Source organism: Platichthys flesus, chromosome 7 (assembly GCF_949316205.1).
Source record: "Platichthys flesus chromosome 7, fPlaFle2.1, whole genome shotgun sequence".
Classification (NCBI taxonomy): Eukaryota; Metazoa; Chordata; class Actinopteri; order Pleuronectiformes; family Pleuronectidae; genus Platichthys; species Platichthys flesus.
Window position 1 is genome coordinate 2,798,701 of NC_084951.1, and position 19,732 is coordinate 2,818,432.

General features: G+C 39.7%; 1 protein-coding gene across 2 annotated transcripts in view; it reads right to left on the reverse strand.

Moving 5' to 3' along the window:
• The window catches only part of prkcz (protein kinase C, zeta), a 110,694-nt gene that overhangs the window by 36,166 nt on the left and 54,796 nt on the right, over positions 1 to 19,732 (reverse strand). For both annotated transcript variants that reach the window (XM_062392474.1, XM_062392475.1), the window contains 5 exons: positions 19,240 to 19,325; positions 9,883 to 10,014; positions 7,183 to 7,273; positions 4,407 to 4,462; positions 4,035 to 4,229 (listed from right to left, as the gene is read on the reverse strand). In XM_062392474.1, coding sequence (XP_062248458.1) covers positions 4,035 to 4,229; positions 4,407 to 4,462; positions 7,183 to 7,273; positions 9,883 to 10,014; positions 19,240 to 19,325 — 560 coding nt within the window. The remainder of the gene's footprint in view (positions 1 to 4,034; positions 4,230 to 4,406; positions 4,463 to 7,182; positions 7,274 to 9,882; positions 10,015 to 19,239; positions 19,326 to 19,732) is intronic.

The window sequence follows — 19,732 nt, forward strand, 5'->3', positions numbered from 1 at the left end:
TTAATTGCCCACACCTCAGTTTTAGGGATGTCAGTGTTCAGCCTGAGGCCAGGGTGTTTTATGCTGATTCAAAGTGTCATTAAGTTGATGATAGTTCATGTTTAATGTGCGCTACAACAGAGTGTGTTTCTAGATTGTGAGTCCACCCTGCTGTGCCCCAACACCATATTGTTAATTTATAACACCACAATAAAGACACCATTCTGAGAGCATGATACAAAATTCCTTCTGGTCGAATAATTACTGGAGGAATTTAGAACAATGTGGAAAACACCATCACAACACATCTGTTGGTCATCCCAGCTACTTCCGTAGTTTGTACTGAATCTGTGGAATGCCCGAGCAAGCTTCCTTTGATGTGAGGCGTTAGACCACTGAAAAGATAAAAAATTAAATTACTGTGCATGGATATTGCCATGAATAAATAAAAATGGGATGTTCAATCAAACACTGGTAGAACAAGTAGATTTCCTCAAATCTTAAGTGTGAATAAATCTGTTATTGAGCCCAATGTGTTTTGTTCCTCGGCTGTTGCCGAAGTGTGAAGTGTGGAAAAGAAAGTGGAGGCGTGATCTGTTTCTTCATGGATTCGTTGTGCAGATGCTGGATGAAGTGGTCGCTCTGGTCAGTGATCCTACTCTGGCTACAAAAGCCCACAGGACTGTGGAGTGCTTTTTTTAAGGAGGTACAGGAGTTGAGCGATAGTGCCATCTGGTGGCATTACATACCAACAACACACCAAATTCAGCAGGATTCAGCATTACAGAAACCCAGCTTTCAAAGACACTTAGTGCAATGGACTGAGTGTGGAGCATGCAGGCGACCAAGTGTGACCTACAAGCCCATCTGCAGGGCCCATCATGGGGCTTACACATTACCCTGAAGCCCATCCTACCTCCATGGGAAAATGTCAGTGGAACTGACATTGGAGTTGGAGGGCATGGGTTGGAGGGCATCTTCCCTCCAACCCATTAAAGGTGAATAGTTTTGTTTGTGGTGCTCACTGTGCTGAAAAATCTCATTTACCAAAAAACATCATCTGCAGATCAGTCTGGATAACCCAAAGAACACACAGGCTTCATGGATGCTGTGAAACAGATTGATTCTTGAAACCTGGCAGATAAAACCGAAGCCATCTGCATTCAAAAAATAATTATGCCTATATGTATTTCAATTACATATTAAATGTTCATGCAAGTGTTTAAGTGTGAATAAATCTAATAAATTGAGATTGATGTAATGATTGAATGAATAAAGTTAAACTTATAGATAATATATACATTAAAAACACTAATAGTCTTTAATAATTTAAAATTCAAGTTATTTGATTTAATCACAATAAGAAAAAAAACTTAATTAAATGTGACCCATTCCATTAAAATGTATGTAATAAAGGACCAAATGGAAAAGTGATATGTAATTCAAATACATAAAGTCACTGTTCTCAGCATCATTATTTTTTTAAGTGTGCATGACTGGATTTCACTACAGCTATGTAAAAATGGGTCAGTGTAATATGGGTGAACTGACCATTTAGTAAACTAAACATTGAGTTGTGTTGTAACAGTTCTTCTCACTGCACACTTAAGGATTTAGAAGGGAGCCCCACACTGAGCCAGCTCCATTTACATGAATAATAAATAATACATGTGAAAGATATGTATGTTTTCTGCATACATGAGAGCATTATGCAGACATTCCCTTTCTGAATTTCACTTCATGTTCATCTGGTCATTCATCACTGCAAAGGCAACGTCGTTTCCGGATTTTTATCATCTCCGGTGAGTCACCCACTCACTTACTCCCGCTTCCTACTAAGCCCCCTTTTTCAAATTCGTAAGCTCTTTGCCACTTTTGTATCATATCCACCCCCACTCCGTCTTTACCCCCCTTGTCCCACTTCTTTCTCCCTCATTCCTTTCAGAAGCTCCTACCAGTTTCTGACTCTCTCGTCTTTGCTCACTCCTGCTTTTCTCCCCATACACCCTTCACAGTTCAATTTCCACCCTGAACTTTGAATTATACTTCCATCCCTCCGTTCGTCTCTGATCACTCTCAGACCTGTTACATGGTCCAGCAGTTCTCAATCCCTGCCTGCGGGGCCCAGAGTCTTTCTGCGTTTCTTTAGGACCGGCTCATCAGGGACTGCTCCACACTTGGAATGCAAGGTCAAAGTAATTAAATATACAAAAGCAGAAATCCCTGAAGTCTAAGAACATGTACTGAAAGTGTAATTCAAGAAGTATTTAAAATTCACTCCTCATCCATGAAACACTCACTGATTTCACTTTAATCTACCCTGGACCAGAGCAGAACATCACACAACGTCACCTTCTGTGTCCTCCACCCCTCCATGCAACCCACACGGGCTGGTCTCAGTGTATCATGTCATCTGGAGTCCACAGCACAAATCCGAGACAGCAAACAGACATAACAATTTGTGCTGTACAGAAGCTGGGATGCGTCAGTGTGGAGAGGGAATGTGATTTAACTGCTGCACTGGAGCAAGAATAATTTTCAGATGGTTTGGGATTTACAGAAACTAGTGCTGTGCCCCTTCATGTCGGTTTGTCAAGTCCTCTTCTTTCATCCTGCGTTAATGCGCTGGAGCAACTTCAGAATTATTCCTTGTCATTACTGAGTCCTCCTCAAACAGTTCTACAAAATACTTTGTATCACTTTGTATCGTTTGTGCTCTGGACATTGTATACAGAGCTATTTATACACAGTCTATGATGCAAACTGAAAATAAAATAATACTTTGTGTTCATCCTATCGGTTTTATCTGCAATAAATATTTTATCGTCATATTTTTCCTCCAGAAAATTAAACTGAATTTGCCTAATTATTGTTATTACTTAATTGATGTTATTTTTTCATCTTTTGCATGTTGGCTATTTTAGAAGTCTGTGAAACAACAACAAAGACAAAATCTTCAGTCCCAATAAGGCGCATTACAGCAACAAGATAAACTTTGCAATTTTATACAAAATAATACGGTAAGTGTCTGTCTACCGATAACGTAGCAAAGCTGTCATCCCAATTGTCATATGTTAACACCAGCAACAACTGTTTTTTAGTTTAGGAGCTAAAAGGCTAAATATTTTAATCAATCATCCATCAAATTTGATTTGTATAGCCCATATTCACAAATTAAAATTCGTCTCATAGGGCTTTAACATGGTGAGACATCCTCTGTCCTTCACCCTCAGCAAGAGTAAGGAACACATGTCAGATATCAACATTCACATTGCATGCCAGGTGTTAACTTAAAACTCTTGTTGCCAAATGAAGAGGAGATCAGCTCTGGTGATCTCAGAAGTTCTATATGGTAAGTTTTCTCCGGTGTGCCCTCTAGTGGTATCCTCGGGTAACATGCTTAGTACATGTTACCCGAGGATACAAGTATGTAAACAACTACGTTCACGATGCAGCTGGTTGTCTATGAGAACGCGTGTTTAAACACCAAGTGTATTTCCAGGCTGAGTTGAATTGTCTCTCTCTGGAAAATGAAACTCTAAACAATGTCTCTAAAATGCAGTCCTGTGAGACACACACACACACACACAAACACACATATATACATGGTCGCCCTGAGCTGATTGCACTTCTGGTACAGGTCGATGGTGCTGGAACTGAAGCAACAAACCACTCTGCTGGCAAAGACAGCTATAGTCTGGCCTCAGGAAACTCCTGAGGGAAGAAGCTTCTTCATATGTCACAACTGTGTGTGTGTGTGTGTGTGTGTGTGTGTGTAAATAAATGCGATATTAAAACCAGTATTACTGTATTTCATTGATTGTAGTGAATTGTAGACATACTCTTTAGGTTACGGCTCAAAAATCACATTGACGAGTGCAGTGTCACTGAGTGTTTCAACGGCTGAAGGCTCCTTTGATTGAGCCTCCTGGTTCATTATGACGTTATCTACAGGTGTAGCCATGATCCCACTCTTGAGCTGATCTGGACTGTTTGTCAGTCTGATTATTTCCCTGTCTCACATCCTTGACATTGTGCGTACTGAAGTGTCTCACCTCATCATCATGGACCAGCTCCTTCTTCACCACCTTCATTGCGTACACCTGCTCATTCTTCTTTAGCCGAACCAGCAGCACTTTGGCGTAGCTGCCGCGGCCGATAACTCGGATCATGTCAAAGTCTCCCAGCCCGAGAGCCAGGCCCTGGGACAGCTTAATGCCATCAATGCCATCCACTACTGCTTTGATGTCCTGAGGGGGGTAGAGGAGTTTTACTTCGACATTCAAGCCGAAGGATGAACAAGTACAATTAAATTAAACAAAAATCATATCCTCAAATATGTAACCCCAGTATAACAATAACTGAGCTTGTGACTGCAGTCAAAACAAAGACTATCCAATAGATGAATGTCTGGGAGCCCTTCTCACCTCAGTATCTGCATCATCTGTTTTATCCACTGTACAGTTGTGTGGTAAAAAGGATACTGTAATAAACAGATACACGGAGTCAGTGAATTATGATCATTTGTAGAAACATAATGTAACAGAAATGAAGCCATACTTATAGGTTTAGTATGTTTTTATATTTCCAGTCAATAGAGGGAGATCGAGTACAGAGAATAAAGTCTGTAGCCCCAGGAAATACCAAACTAGGTCAATCCACAGGGGGTCTCAGCACATCTCCTGCCAGGGACCCCCAAACAGTCCAGCACATCAGTCCACATTCTCCTCATAATAGGATTTACGACTCTGTTCTCTGCGATCCATCAGAGAGCATTAATGTGCTTAGATAACAGTTGACTTACAGTTATGTAGTGATGACAGTGAATGTGAGGCCAAGCGACCAGGGTCTCAACAAAGTAACCACTTTATTAGTTATTCATTTGTAACAAAAACACACGGTTTTGCATTTAGGAATGGTTTTGCATTTGTTGACCACAGACAGCTAGGGATTGGTATCGTTTGGTTTTTATCCGATACCGGTGCTTAACCGATACTTTTAAAACGATACCGGTGCCTAAACAGTGCCTGAACCGATACTTAAAAAAAAAAGGTGCACAATACGATGCTTGACGACATTTAAGAAAGGCTTTTTTTATTGCCAAATATATTAACTGTTTAAAGTAGATTTTAGATATAAATAATTACAAAACACTTTTTAACTTAAAATTATGAATAATATATGAACTGTTAACAAAAGTTTACACTGTACTTAAATAAATAAAAATAATAACAAAACACACAAACTCTGACTCCTGACTCTGACTTCGGTGCCTGAGCCAATTGAAGACTGAGGGTCGCTTTTCTATCTCTCGGAGACCCCGGTGTTTCCGCGGCTGGGGCTGTCACAGACGAGGCTTCAGCCCGCCTTAGTCCCCCCAAATGCAGACGCTTTTGAGAAACCTTTCTCGGTGGTCTTCGTTCCTCCCGCCCTCAGCCTTTCCATGCGCCAGTCATGGCGCACCGCCACATAGGAAATGCACCCGGCGGGGGCAAGCCAGCGCCGGGGAGAGATCCCGCGAGGAAAGCCTCCCACACCTGCACGGAAGCCCTGACGCACGCGTTACGTGAGCAGCCCGGAGACAAGACTTTGTCCACCGACAGCCGCGTCCGACTCATGCAGTGGCCCGACGGTAGGCGCCCCTTCCCGTGAAGGAAGGAGTGGAAGTGTGAAGAGGCGGGAGGAACGAAGACCTTAGTCTTCAATTGGCTCAGGCACCGAAATGAAGCACCGAAAGCTGGTGCAGTGGGCCTCAGGTTCCTCCTGGTGAAGGACAATGCCTTCTGTGGCCAGACTTTATAAGCAGTTCCTTGTGCCGAAGGCATTGATGTCGCCAGGTACACTGACAGACAGCAGGCCCAGATGTTGTCTGGTGTGCATATAGGCACGTGGGGGCCATACACAGTACTGAGTCTCATATGAGTTGCTGTCAAAAAAGTTGTGCAATTTGGATCACCCTGTGATTTCAGTTTTTTCTTAGATTTTTCAGTATGATTTTGGTTTCCATTGACCGTTGCTACATCATTTTGTTCTCAACAAATTATAGAATGTAACAACTGTACAATCAGTGAAGAATCATACATCAAGATCTGATGTGTGATTTAAATGTTCCTGTAATTTGTTTGAGTAGTGAATATGACATAAAGCAAATGTAAAAGCCCACCATTTCAAGGGTTTTGTAATTTACAAGAATAAAGTCATAATTCAACAAAAACAAAAGTCATATTATTATGATAATAAATTGTTAATTATTCATATAAAGTCAATGTGAAAAGTTGACCTCAGTGAGTCTGAGTGAATTGAGTAGATTTACTGACATTCCCGATGGTTAGTCAATATATCACATTTTATCGACGTGGGGTCACCTTGACCTTTGACCTCCAAGCACCAAAATCGAATCAGTTTATCCTTGGGTCAAAGTGAATTTTTGTTCAAAATTTTAAGAAATTCTCGCAAGGCATTCTTGACGTAATCACATTAAAGAGAATGGAAGGAGTAGAAAATTGGCAGCAAAGACAACTTGTGCTTATCGCAGTCTCCCTCTGGATCCAAACATATAATTTATACCTCAGTATTTTATGGATACTTTATTCTCGTAAATTAACAACTCTTAGTAGATGATGAAGAGAAAACGTGGTACTTTTTTCTAATAATATTACACCTTAATTCTCGTTTATTTATCAAAAAATTCCCGACTTTATTCTTGTAAAGTCATGACTTTTTTTTGTAATTTTGCGAGATTTTTCTTGGAATCTCATATATTTTCTCCCTTTAAGTGACACATGTAATTCATATGTTGAACCTGTGCTGTCAGTAGATATGAATGGACACAGGTTCATGTCCCTCTGCATGTGGAGCTATCATTGTAAATAGCCTCATGTAGCATCATAACTGTTTACTGGATTGTGTGAAATGTTAGCTGCCAGTTGTCTATCAGAGTTGCCCTCTGCTCATTTTTTGTACATGTATAGGTAGTACTTAACATCTAAACAGATGTGGAAGGCAAGATTTAAGCAATGGATGAATTGAAACGTATGTCCAAGAATGATGGCTCCGGATGGTTCCCTCTGAGATTTGGTTTTGTGCTTCCTCAGAAATGAAGACTCCGAGTGTCATTTGAGCTTGTTTGACTGGGTTACATTAACAATGTTTATAGAATATCAAGATGTGAGCTAAAGAAAGAATAAGGTTTCAGTGTCTTACTCCCATCTGTGTCTTCTGTGTCATCCGGAGGAAGATCCACCTCCTCACTCTTGGCGTCTGACAGGGGCTCCTGTGATGGCATGACTGGATCCTGAACAAAGAAGTGAAGAAATCCGCCTAAATATCCATCAAAAATTCCCCCAAATATCCCAGGAAATATCCACTCCAATTTTTACACAGAGAATTTATGATAAGATATTTTGCAAGGACCAAGGAAATGTGTCGGTGTTTGGAGAGATGCTAAGCTAATAAACAGAGAGCTGCTAAGTCCCTTATCAGGGACTGAAGGTACTGAACTGAAGCTGGGATCAAGGGGAGGTATCCCCCTGCGTAGAGCACACAGTTCACTCAGCACCAGAGCATGTACTGTATTGACTACATACATTTTCTAGTCAGGATTCAGTTTGGGATCTTTGTGTTTTTTCAGACCCTTTGTGGTCAAACGGATTGATTGCATGGAGCACACTGATTTGCCGTCAATAAACTTGAACTTTTGTTTCAGTTGAATGGGAGGAGGAAAGAGGACACACAATCCACAGTGACAAACAGGATACGTGCAAAGACAGATTTTCCGTGTTGTGTACAGCAACATCACATCATATTAAACTATTTACTGCCCCGAACAAAAGTAAACAAAAGTCTCCAGATAAACACACAGTGCAGAGCAGCAGTTTGTGAGGCCTGATCGCTCAGAGTGACGCACTTTCTTTTCCCTTCATCAAAGCTCACATGACAATCACATCAAGCTGTCAGCCTGACAATTCTAAAGCAAGATTCTATTTCTGCTCATGAGAAGAAGCTTTTCTGCTGTGAGTCAGGTATCATTTCACTTTCAAACAAAAAAAAAATCCTTCACTTGATACAGAATCATTTGGGTATATAACAATCTGTGCCTAAGTGACTCTGCTGTTTGTTTTTGCATATTTCTCATATTTGTTGTTTAAACGTGTTTAACTTTGTGTACTGTTCGTGCCCGACCATTCTGAGCTGCACCTTCATAATTATGATACAGAAATAAGCAAAGGGAGGGACTGAGACTGAGAAGCAGTATGAGGAATACAAAGTTGGAATACACTTGTATGTGTAATATGTTATTTCTTAGTCTTCTCTGCTGCTGACTGTGGTTTCTGGCTGGGAGCAGATGGCGGTGGTGGAGACTGCTTGACAATAGATTCACAATAGATTGTTGTGTTTGTACAAGAGGATATAACATCTACTCTGAGAGGCACCACAGAGGCACCACTTCCTAAGCGCTGACTGCACCAGATAGTGACTGGCTATCAGAAAGTGAAAAGACAGGTTGACCGGGCCTGGGCCAGCTGGTTAGCATGCTAACTTCAAAAGAAGCAAAGCAGTCATAGAAATAGAAATAAAACCTGTTGGGAGCCCCCTAAGAATAATTCACTGATCATATATTATTGCCTCTGTTTGGGCCGTTGAACGTCGTAGATATCAGGCAGCCTTTTGTTATTTTGATTGACTTACTTTACTTACTTTACTCCTTTGTTTTTGTTTTAAGTTCGTTGTTAATTTCTCAGTTTGCCAGCTGTTTCTCTTGATCTTTGTTATCATTCAAAAAAAGGTTAAAAAGAGTGAAATCACTTGAGTCAGTGTTGGTTTGAAAAGTACAGAGATCTGTGCCTGTGGAGTAAGAGGGACACACTCCTCCCCATCTTTGCTTTAGGTCATATAATTGAAAAAAAAGAAGAGATATATTTTTAAAGCTTTGTGATAAGGGTCAACTGTCAACATCTGTCAACTCAAATGTTCTGGCTACTTATCAGTTTTAATTTCCGCCCATACTAACACACCTGAAAACATGTAAAAATGTTACCGGGTCCTGCTGGTTCCAGATTGCTGGAATGAAATCTTGTCTCCTTCACATGTAAGGAGGTGTTTCATTGTAAAATGCAGAATTTAGCTGAACAACAGCTGTTGGCAAAGGCAACAAGGTCAGCAACACATTTGATGTGTTCTATATTGGTAGGCGGGGCTAATGCTGGTTGTTTCCTTCTGTAAGCAGGTTATAAGTCATGTGATAAGAACCCGAAGGGTCAGCGAAGGTTACGTTATTACGCAGGAAAAAACCCAGTCAGCAAGTAGTTGTGAGTGTATACATCATTGTTTCCAAACATCTCCGTTTCTGCCCGTTCAGACTAAAATGCAACCCTGGACTTTTCAGTGTCTCAAAACATCCACATTTGATTGGCAGTAGTATGGATGCTAGCCGTATCCGTAACAGAGTTGATACAATTTCAAACGAAAACATAGTAATATATATTTTGGACTACTTGTTTTTCATGATCCATTTAGATTAAAGCGTTGTGGTGTTCCCTGGTCTCACCAATGACTCAAGTTGGTACAATATTATAATAATATCACATAGAAATGATGACCAAAAAAAACATGAAGACCCAAGTTGTGATAAACCAGAATAATGCTTTATCCCGAACACTGAAATAAAGAGTAATCACTGCAAGTCACGAACATGTTCAGTTAAAGTATCTGAGACACGTTCCACTTGCCCTGTTATCACTTAATACTCTCTAGCTGAGGGAAGGAAATCTTCATCATACATGTCGACATCACGTAATCTGTTTTTCAGAGTTTGCCAGTATATTGGGAAACTGCGTTGACGTTAGGTACGACAAGCTGGCACTCTGCTTCCTGCTGCTCGGAACATGAACATGAAATACTCACCATAAGCCTTTGGCAGGTCTGAGGGATGAGTCTGTGACAGCGCTTATGGACAAGCAGTTTGCAGTTGATACACTTGTAGCCCTGCCTGCCCAGCCCCCATATCCTTTCACTACAGTGGCCACAGTAGGCTTTCTGTAAGAAAAGAACGGGACATGTTAGTCTTTACCTTATATACCGGCTGATTAGCCATCAAGGATTAATGAATAGGGATCATTAGCGATGTCTCAATTCAGGGGCTGCATCCTTCGGAGGCTGCATTTGAAGACTGACTGCGTCACAATGGGGCCACTAAATTGTTCCAGTTCCAAGACTCCTTCAAGTAAGGCCCACAAATACCTCCTTACATCCCAGAGAAATAATGTCTCCAACGGGTGGATTCTTCCCAGCCCCTTTATGATGTTGATATGATATAAATTAGTGTCTGAGAGACCGAGCAACATTAGCATTCATCTGTTTATTCATTTTAATAAAACCTCTCCATTGCAAATGGTCAAACAAAAGGGATATTCAGGGTTGTCTGACCAAAAAATGTATTCCCAAAATGAAGTTCTGAAAAAAAAAAGATCTGTAAGGTTTGGGGTTGTTGGTGCATCCATCCATTCATCCATCCATGTGATTGTGTGAACTTGGGGATGGGATGGGCGTTTTTTTTATGTAAACACTTTGTGTGACATTTTGTTAGCTTAAAAAATGCTATATAAATCACTTCATAAAGACAATTTATTCACTTACAGTTACAGAAGGTTTCATGTCCAAAGATGATGGACATATCTTGAAGTAAATACCAATAATAAATCTTGTCTTACATTTATCATTTGAACTTAAACTCAAGTGTTTTTAGTGCGAAACCAAAACAAATGAATTGGCCTTATTGTTCCAATAATACAAAATAACACACACACATAAAATATAGCAGTCTGAAGATTTTTTTGCATCTTGCTATAAATACTTGGGTATTCCGAGAAAATAAAGTAAAACATTTGCATTAGTCTGAGATTAAATTCAAAACTTTCTAGAAATCTAAACTTGGAAATATTGTGTTTAATCTTTTTTTCCGGGAACCACCATCAGTCATCAAAGCAGGAGGCTAAACTTTCCATCAGATCCAGCAGATAAGAAACACCTGTGATTTAGTCCAGAATCCGTCATTTAAAATCTGAATCTACTGTAAATGCAGAACAAGCTAAAATACTTTTTCCTCTTTTCCAGATTTTGTTTAAACTTTAAACTATCCTGCCCATGTGAACACCCTGGGATACTGCGAACTGCTGCAGTAACAGCAGGACTGACCATAACTGACCATAGGTCCAAAATCCAAATGTCACTTTCAAAATGTTCATAAGCAAATATATTAAACATTGTTGCTTATACATATGGAGCCAATTACTTGTGGTGAATTCCACCTTCATTATACAGGTATGTGTTTTTTTTCATTGCATTTCTGGGGTTGTTGTCACTTTCACTCTGTGCTCTGAATGAGGGGCGGCTGTGTCTGAGGGGTATAATGGTCGTCCTCCAACCTGAAGGTCGGCGGTTCGATCCCCAGTCCGAACCATCTGCATGCAGAAGTGTCCTTGGGCAAGATGCTGAACCCCGAATGGCCCCCCATAGAATAACAACAGTGCTGCAAGTAGATGCAATGTATGAATGTTTGTGTGAATGGGTGAATGTGAAACTGTAATTTAAAAACGCTTTGAGTGGTCATCAAGACTAGAAAAGCACTATATAAATACAAAACCATTTACAAATCCATTTTTCTGTCTTACAAAATGAAATGGTTCTTTCTGAAGAAACTTCCCAGTACAAACTTACAGATGTGTAAAACAACATTTTCAGATAAATATTTCACCACTGCTCTAGAGGTCTTGGAACTGTGTTATTGGGTCAATGCAACTGTGCAGCTCCACCAAACTCAAAACAAATATATGTCATGTTGTCTGACTTGTTTGTTATGAATCCTTCATACATTATTATCCTGTGTACAGTGTGTTATTATGTCTGGTGAAGGGCTTGGTCTCCTCCCTTCCCTCACATTCATCTATTGTAAAGCTCAGACGTACTGAAATGTACTCTCTGTTACATAACATGGTCTCCAGAGAGTTTGTTCTTTGATTTGTTTGTCCTCTGTGGTTGTTTTGTCACTCGTCTCTTACATTGCTATATTAGTACCAAAGGATGTTTTGTTTAGAGCTCAGTGTCCCTGGACATCAATAAATCTGTCGCTAAAACGTTTCACTGGAGACTAAAGACTAAAGATGCAGTGGGCGCACTTCAATATATCGACAACATTCATTCACCGGGTGTGCATGCCGACAGTGTGAAGAACAAAGTGTCCCCGTCAGCGTGCTGTTGCCATGGAAATTCTTCAGCTAGTCATCAAAGGCTTCCCTCAATCTTTCTAGTCTAACTCTACACAGAAGTTAAGGCGTACATTTATAAATTAATCACATGCTTTTGCCTCACTCCACGTTTCTCCCTGCACTGCTAACACAAGCTGAAAGTATTCACCAGTGTAAGGTAAAAAGAGCTGTTGCCGTCACTGCGTCAGTCTATGGTCGTGCATGAAAAAACCAGGGAGTGCTATTAGTTATGCCTTTTATTCTTCAGCCCAGAACACATCCAGTCCCAAGCTGATTTACCCCCAACACTGAGAAATAGGCAATCACATAAAGTCAAACTGACATCCTTAAGCTTCCCTTTACAGCACTGTCTGAACGACGGCACAGCAGAGAACTTGCATACGTGTAAACTACAAGTTTAGAACCAAGTTAACATCTCTACTAAGTTTAACGCTGCTGCATGTTAACCATGTTTACTGACACCGTTTTCTAGCTCTGTCAAGACAGTGATTCAAAGAGGAGCTCGAGTCCAGAGTGATCCACTGCATCCCGAGTGACTCCGATATTTTAGAGCACAGGTGTGGGCTCATTGACACGGTTATCACTGACAGATACAGCGTATAACTCCATAAAATAACCCGGTCATCTGTAAAGATCTGACATGTCACATTCTGCCAGCTTCTCTGATGACAAGAAACTCACTTCACTTCCGTTAGGGCTTAGCAAGGGATGTTCTTCAGCAAGCGCTTTAACGGAAAGATGATGAGAACAACAGCAAAACATTTTAAAGAGGGGATTTGCAACATGCAGCTTTTAAGCCCATCTCTAGTGGCTCCCTATCTATAAAGAAATATGGAAATAATGCAAATAATGTACACTCTGCTATCATCGTTGTAGACCTAAAGTAAAAACTTATTTAACTAAAAAATATACTGAATTAAAAAAGAAATGTATGCACATCAAATAAAGATTCAGTCCTGCAACAAAAATAATGGCAGTTAAATAGTGTGTATGTGTGTGTGTCTGTGTTTAAGCTCGCCATGGATTCAAAATTAGGAAAAGACTGAGGAAAAGAATGTGTGGGCGGTCTTCATTTGCCTTCATCAGCACTACTGCTGCCTTATCAAAATGTTTGATTTGTGGTGAGAACTTAGCCACGAACAAAAACTTTAAAAAAAGTTTGCATGTTGCATTTGCTGAGAAGTGTTTCGACTGGGCCCATGCTAGTTTGTTGGTAGCTCAGGAGATATTAAGGTAAGGAAACACATTCTCACGCAATAAAAACATACAAATTTATCAGAGCAATTATATACAGATTCAAACCCTTTTTTCTTCAGTGTAGCACTTGTTTCATTTCATAAATGCACCAAAACATTGGATTATTTTTAAAGAAAAGTTTAAACAATAAAATATCTATATAAAGTGTACCTTATCCACTTTGTGTTGGAACATATGAAGGAATGCTATTTTAGACGTATGAGTTCTGTTAATAGGCTAATTTAGATGCAGTACTGCAGCCACATGCATCTTCTCTTGAGAATGAGATATGCTTTTATCGACTGACAGCCCTCCACTAAGCCCACCTGGACAGATCACAGGACTGTCTGGAACCTAAGAAATATGTTAAGAAAAGTTGTCTGATTCATCTTGACACTAAAAAGACTATGCATAGAAATCAGGTCAGGTGTAACAGGATGCAACAGATATATCCCCAAACATCAACCATTGTTATCAAAACTGGGAGAATGATGTGTAACCTTATATACTCACTGTCAGCTATTAGCAGCATAAGGAACAAATCTTGTGTTCCACCAAAATTGAATTGAATTATTAAAAGTGAAATCTGAAATTTCCCCTGTACTCATTACAACCAATACCTTTAGACACTGATCCAAAATCTGCTACAGATGTATCAATACTAAAACTGCCCTAGTGGTGAAGTCCCAAAGACACATGCCTCTGTTAAACAGGTACAATGAGAGTTAGCAAGGAGCTTTGTGGATCCTGTGTTCAACACACCCAAACAACCTACACAAACTGTAGTGCATTGTGTAAAGCCATTTCCTCCAGCAATGCTCCAGAAAACTATTATATTAATATTGTATTTTTTTTCTTATTTAAGGTTTTTACAGTGTGACTCGATAGTTACTGCATGCCTCATTGTTGTTTTCTCTTACCAACCAGTCAACTTAAAATGAATATGATCACAGTCTCTCCTGCTGTTCCTGAGTTACAGTATGGCATAATGGCTAGAAAAATGTCAAAGTGAAGTTGAATTTTTACCTTTGGACATTCTTGTTAAATTGGGTCATAATTACCATGTGACATCTTAAGTAATGGATTACGGCCCTGTTGTTGTATTGCCTCTGCCAACCAGTAAAGTTTTACTTTTTCCATCAAGTATCTCTTGACAAGTGGTGTTCACAAGACCAAAACCATTTTCAGTAAGGTCACAGCAATCTAGATCTTAGTGCAGCATTCAACACTATTGACCATCACATTTTATAACATTTACTTGTCGTCCCTAAAGTCTCTCAAAGTAGAGTAGGAGCTTTCAGCCATCAAGATCCTCTCCTGTGGAATAATCTCTCACTTTCAGTTCAGGGGACACACATCATCTGTCCGTTTAAGAGTAGACTTAAATCCTTCCTTTACGATAAAGGTTATAGTTAGAGCAGGTCCAGTGTTTATTCTAATTAATGCTGCAAATTCCATTATCTCGCTGATGTTCACGTGGGATCTATTGCACTTCTGTCCGTCCTGGGAGAGGGATCCCTCACATGTGGCTCTCTGAGGTTTCTACCTTCTTTTTACCCTGTTTCCTTACTCTTGTTGAGTGTTGAGGGTAGAGGATGTCACACCTTGTTAAAGCCCTATGAGACAAATTACGATTTGTGAATATGGGCAATACAAATAAAATTGATTGATTGATTGATTATGATACTTGACTAAAACTGAACATATAAGCCTTGAGTTGTATATTATCAGAGTCAGACAAAGTTTTTGAATTCTTGGTTCCAATATTTGTACATAGCTCAAAAATAAAATATTATTATCCTACAGCCACTTGTGTAGCTGTAAACAGATTAAGATTAAGATTAAGATTAAGATGCATTTATTAGTCCGAAACACATGCACAGACATGCACAGGCACACTCATGCAATTGTAGGGAAATGTAACCTCTGCTTTTAACCCATCTGGTGCAGGACACACAGAGCAGCTAGCGACCATGTACGGCGCCCGGGGAAATAATCCACCAAAGCCTGCACATGTAAACCTGTGCTGGCCCTTCTGTGAAAAGTGCTGGAAAAACGGTATTTGGCTGAACCTAGTGGCTGAGGCCTGTTGTATTTATCTATGTGGGTAAAGCCCCTTGCTTTCACCCCCCATGTTGTGGCCCCCTGCTGGAGATGGAAGGGTAAGCTGCTGTCCATCACTGACATAAACTCTATCTATATAATCTAAACCTTTTGTGACTTCCAGCTGACAGACAAGAAGAGAACAGTGGGATGGAAAACAACGTTCAAAGATAATATGCGAGTGTCCAGTGAATCTCTGGAGATTAATGTCAGTGTACGTCTATTTCAAATTCAGATCTCACCCTGATAACACATTTCAGCAAGTCAGGGTTGGAAAATATCATCACTTCCCAGCTCTCCACAACGGCCATGAGCCAGGGTGATTATTTTTGTTTGGATTTTCTACCATGTACCACGAGTGTCTTTTGTCTGTCATCACTCAAACTGAGCCCTTGTGGAGGCAAACAGCCACTAGGGACGACTGAACCCTAACCCTGCATCATGTAGGAGAGGGGAGCTAAAGAGACCCCACTATGTCTAAAGTGAGGGATCCACAAAGCTGCTTTCTGTGCTGCAACATCAAGAGGAGAAACAGCAGGACAGGGAGGAGGGAGACGAGACAAACATGTAGCAACTCAGAGGAAGGAGAGAGAGACGGAGTGAGAGAAGGGAGGAGAAACCTGACCTACTTCTCCTTGGCTAATTTATATGCTTGAGTACAACAGATTGAGCCAACCAGAATCTTAGGATCTGGCATAGCAACAACAGTTAGAAAAACCAACCAGACTGACGCCAACTGGTTAACAATGCAAACATTCACCTATAAGTTGCAAATTCAGGTTAAGACAGCATCTTAGTAATGAATTTAAATAAATCTTTTTCATACATCTAATAATAAGTTCATAAATATATTTAAATACTAGTACTGTGAGGGAAAGGCTTGTGATATTCTATTTCTTTCTGTCAACCAGTGGTTTAGTTGGTTTATGATTTTGTCAACACCCGAAGTTCTGGAAAAATTTTATTTTGACCTGATGTTGGATGATCTCTAATACATCTAATAGTTGTCAAGCTATTCTCCACAATAATAAAAGTGTCAACCTAAACTCAGGGGACTAGTTGGATTCACCCACTGGGAACCATGAATGGAAACTGCTAGTGTGGCGCTGCTGACATTAGGAAAGAGTGATTTCTTAAATATTCAAACACACATCCACCCAGTGTTATCACAGCCTAAACCTGGCAGAGACGGGGATGTAAAACCTGAACCACAGCCTACAGTGTGAAATTCCTGTGCTCAAATATCCATTTCAATGTCCTAGGAGAGGCTGAATATAAAATCACCCTGTTTAATGCATGGACCTCAGTCTGACAGTCCATAACTGGAAAAACTAAAAAATCGTAGTACAACAGCGGTCAAACTACAGTATCCGTTCTAAGCCTGCCTGTTTGGAAGGACCTACTTCAGAACTATTCCTTTGCTATTATTGAGTTCTCCTCAAACAGTTCTACAATATAAAGTCACTTTTTATGTTTGACACAATGAAGATTTGATAGTAAATGTTTTTCATAAAATAAAACTTGTTTTATTACTGTTCATGTAAATGGTTTTGGTAAATGGTTTTATAGTTATATAGCGCTTTTCTAGTCTTGATGACCACTCAAAGCTCTTTACAGTAAAGTTTACATTCACCCATTCAGACACACATTTATACAATGCATCTATTGGCAGCACATTGTTCAATGAGGGGGAATTCAGGGTTCAGAATCTTGCCCATGTGTGATGCTTATATATTTGTTGGAATATCTTTTTTTTCAAACACAATCAATGCAAAATTGTGTTGATTTTGGCCGAAATTTGACCCGTTTGCCAAACGCTACTGGGGTTTATCTGAAGATGTATAAGAAGATTCAACAGGGCCTGCGGACTGACTGATAACCCCCCTGACCAATAAGAATAAACATGCAAAGTGTGAAGTCGATTAGAGGATCGGTTTACAAATATGTGTTCCACATATAGACAGATGTTTGTGGAATTAGTGGGTTAGTAGAAACTGAAAATTATCTTAAATATGTTGTTTTTCATTATAATGCATTTATAGATATCTTCTGAACGCTGTGTTAATTTTGTCCAGACAGATGCACAATTGGAATCTGATGACTTTATTTTGAAATGGTATTTATGGTAGGAGAAAAAGTATACTTATATTTTGAAAAGGTAATGCCAGTAAACAAAAGACGTTAGATAAAATGGCAGGTATGCCTTGCAAATTAATGATAAATCATACTTTTTGCAGTTTACGGGACATGTGGGGACATTCTCGTTCAGGCCTTACAACTTCAAAGGGTTTATGGGTTTAGGTTAGAATTACATTTTGGTAAGGATTGGACTTCTGAGACAACTGCTAAAGACGTCATTACTAGGACATCATGAATTATTTATCAATATCCAGACAGCTTAGCAACAGTGGTGACTTGAGTACCTGTCACAGAGTATATAATGTAACTGGAGCATGACAGACGTTATGCGGTATACTCAACACATACTCTTGTTCAGATTTAGAAGCATACACAAATGTGGCTGTGTGGAAACTAGTTGGTTATGAGTAGTATATTAAATATTGGTAAATTACAGTTTTCCTGATATGGAAATAATTTTCATATGCTCAATTGCAGATTGTCAAAGATGTTGCTCTAGACTCTATGTACCACAGGGCATTTACAGGTACTTAAAGACTGAATATAGATGAAAAATATAGATGAAAATGTGTTATATGTAAAATACATGACCAATCCTACAGTACCAACAGAAAGGAACAGTGATATTAGACTTATTAAATTCAAATTAGCAAATAAGTTTTGTTTAATGTTGTGTTAGGCGATGATAACGATTAGATACGATTAGTTATTGTTCAGGCATCCGATTGGACAACATCCTGCATTGGCAAAGTGAACAGAGCTCAGAATTGAACTGTGACCTGCAGAATTGTTTTTTGTGTGTTTTTTATAATTGTTTTTAACCCAAATTCTTAACTGAAGTTCTGATCTGCATCCCAAAGTTTAAATCAGGGCAAGTTTACTGATGCTGTAAAAAACAAGTTCTGTCAAACACGGAGTATCCCTCTGTTTTTAAATGAATCATCTGCATAACAAAATGCTTTATGAGGTTTGATTTGGTACTCCATACACACTGAATTGTTTTAAAATATTTTCTGCACGTCCAAGTGACGGAATCCTTTCACAAGAAATACAGCAACACTTTTGACCGCTTATCTTTAGTTTGTTGTGGTGCCAGAGCCCTTTAGAGTGTACGTTACCAACAGAGCTAAATGTAATCACGTGAGTTTATGTTTAAGTCGCCTATAAGGCAACTATTTCAGTAAAGAGCTCAGGCACCAAAATGAGGCCCCAATTTTTTTTGCTCTGCTCATTGATAGACATTATTTACAAAGATTTGGTGGATAAAGTCCAACAGCTCTAATTAATATCTAAGCTATTTGGTGACATTGAACTCCAGCATACGTTAAACGTCATGAAAAGTCAAGCTCTTTTACAAAAAAAAACGAATAAAGCCAAGAGTTAACATAATTTTAAAGCGTCCTCTATCTTCCAGTGTTCCCCAGTGATACCACTGGATAGTTAAAGGACTGGCCAGCCATCTATTACCCAGTGTAGATGTAAATGTAGATGTAGATTAGCGAGATGTGAAAACACTCACCCTGTTAAAGCGCTTGGCCTGGAAGAGGTGTCCGTTGACTCGGTAGAGTTTCCTCCATCTTCTGGCCCCGCGGCGATAGATCGATTCTAAGAGAGAAAGCAAACTGTTGTAGAGTAGAAGCATGGTGACAGACTGATGAAGAGTGGGATGGAGGTGTGCTGCACTGGACAGGGGAAAGATGGAGACAAGGGGAAGAGGTGAAATGAAGAATGTAAGAGAGCTGGAGTAAAGGTCCTGAGGCTCTTCCTTCATGTGAAGTCGGAGTTCAAGTAGGGAAATATAACATGATGCATACACGCACGCACACACACACACACACACACACACACACACAGAAAGTGCTTAGCTCCACCTCCACTCCCTTTTTCTAGTTGACTCTCATCTTTCACCCTCTCTCCTCATTTTCCTCCCTCTTTCTTTTCCTCTTCCCCTCATCAGAGCGCCAGTCCCTTTACTCTTGGTGATGAATTGACTTCTTAATGCATATTGCCTT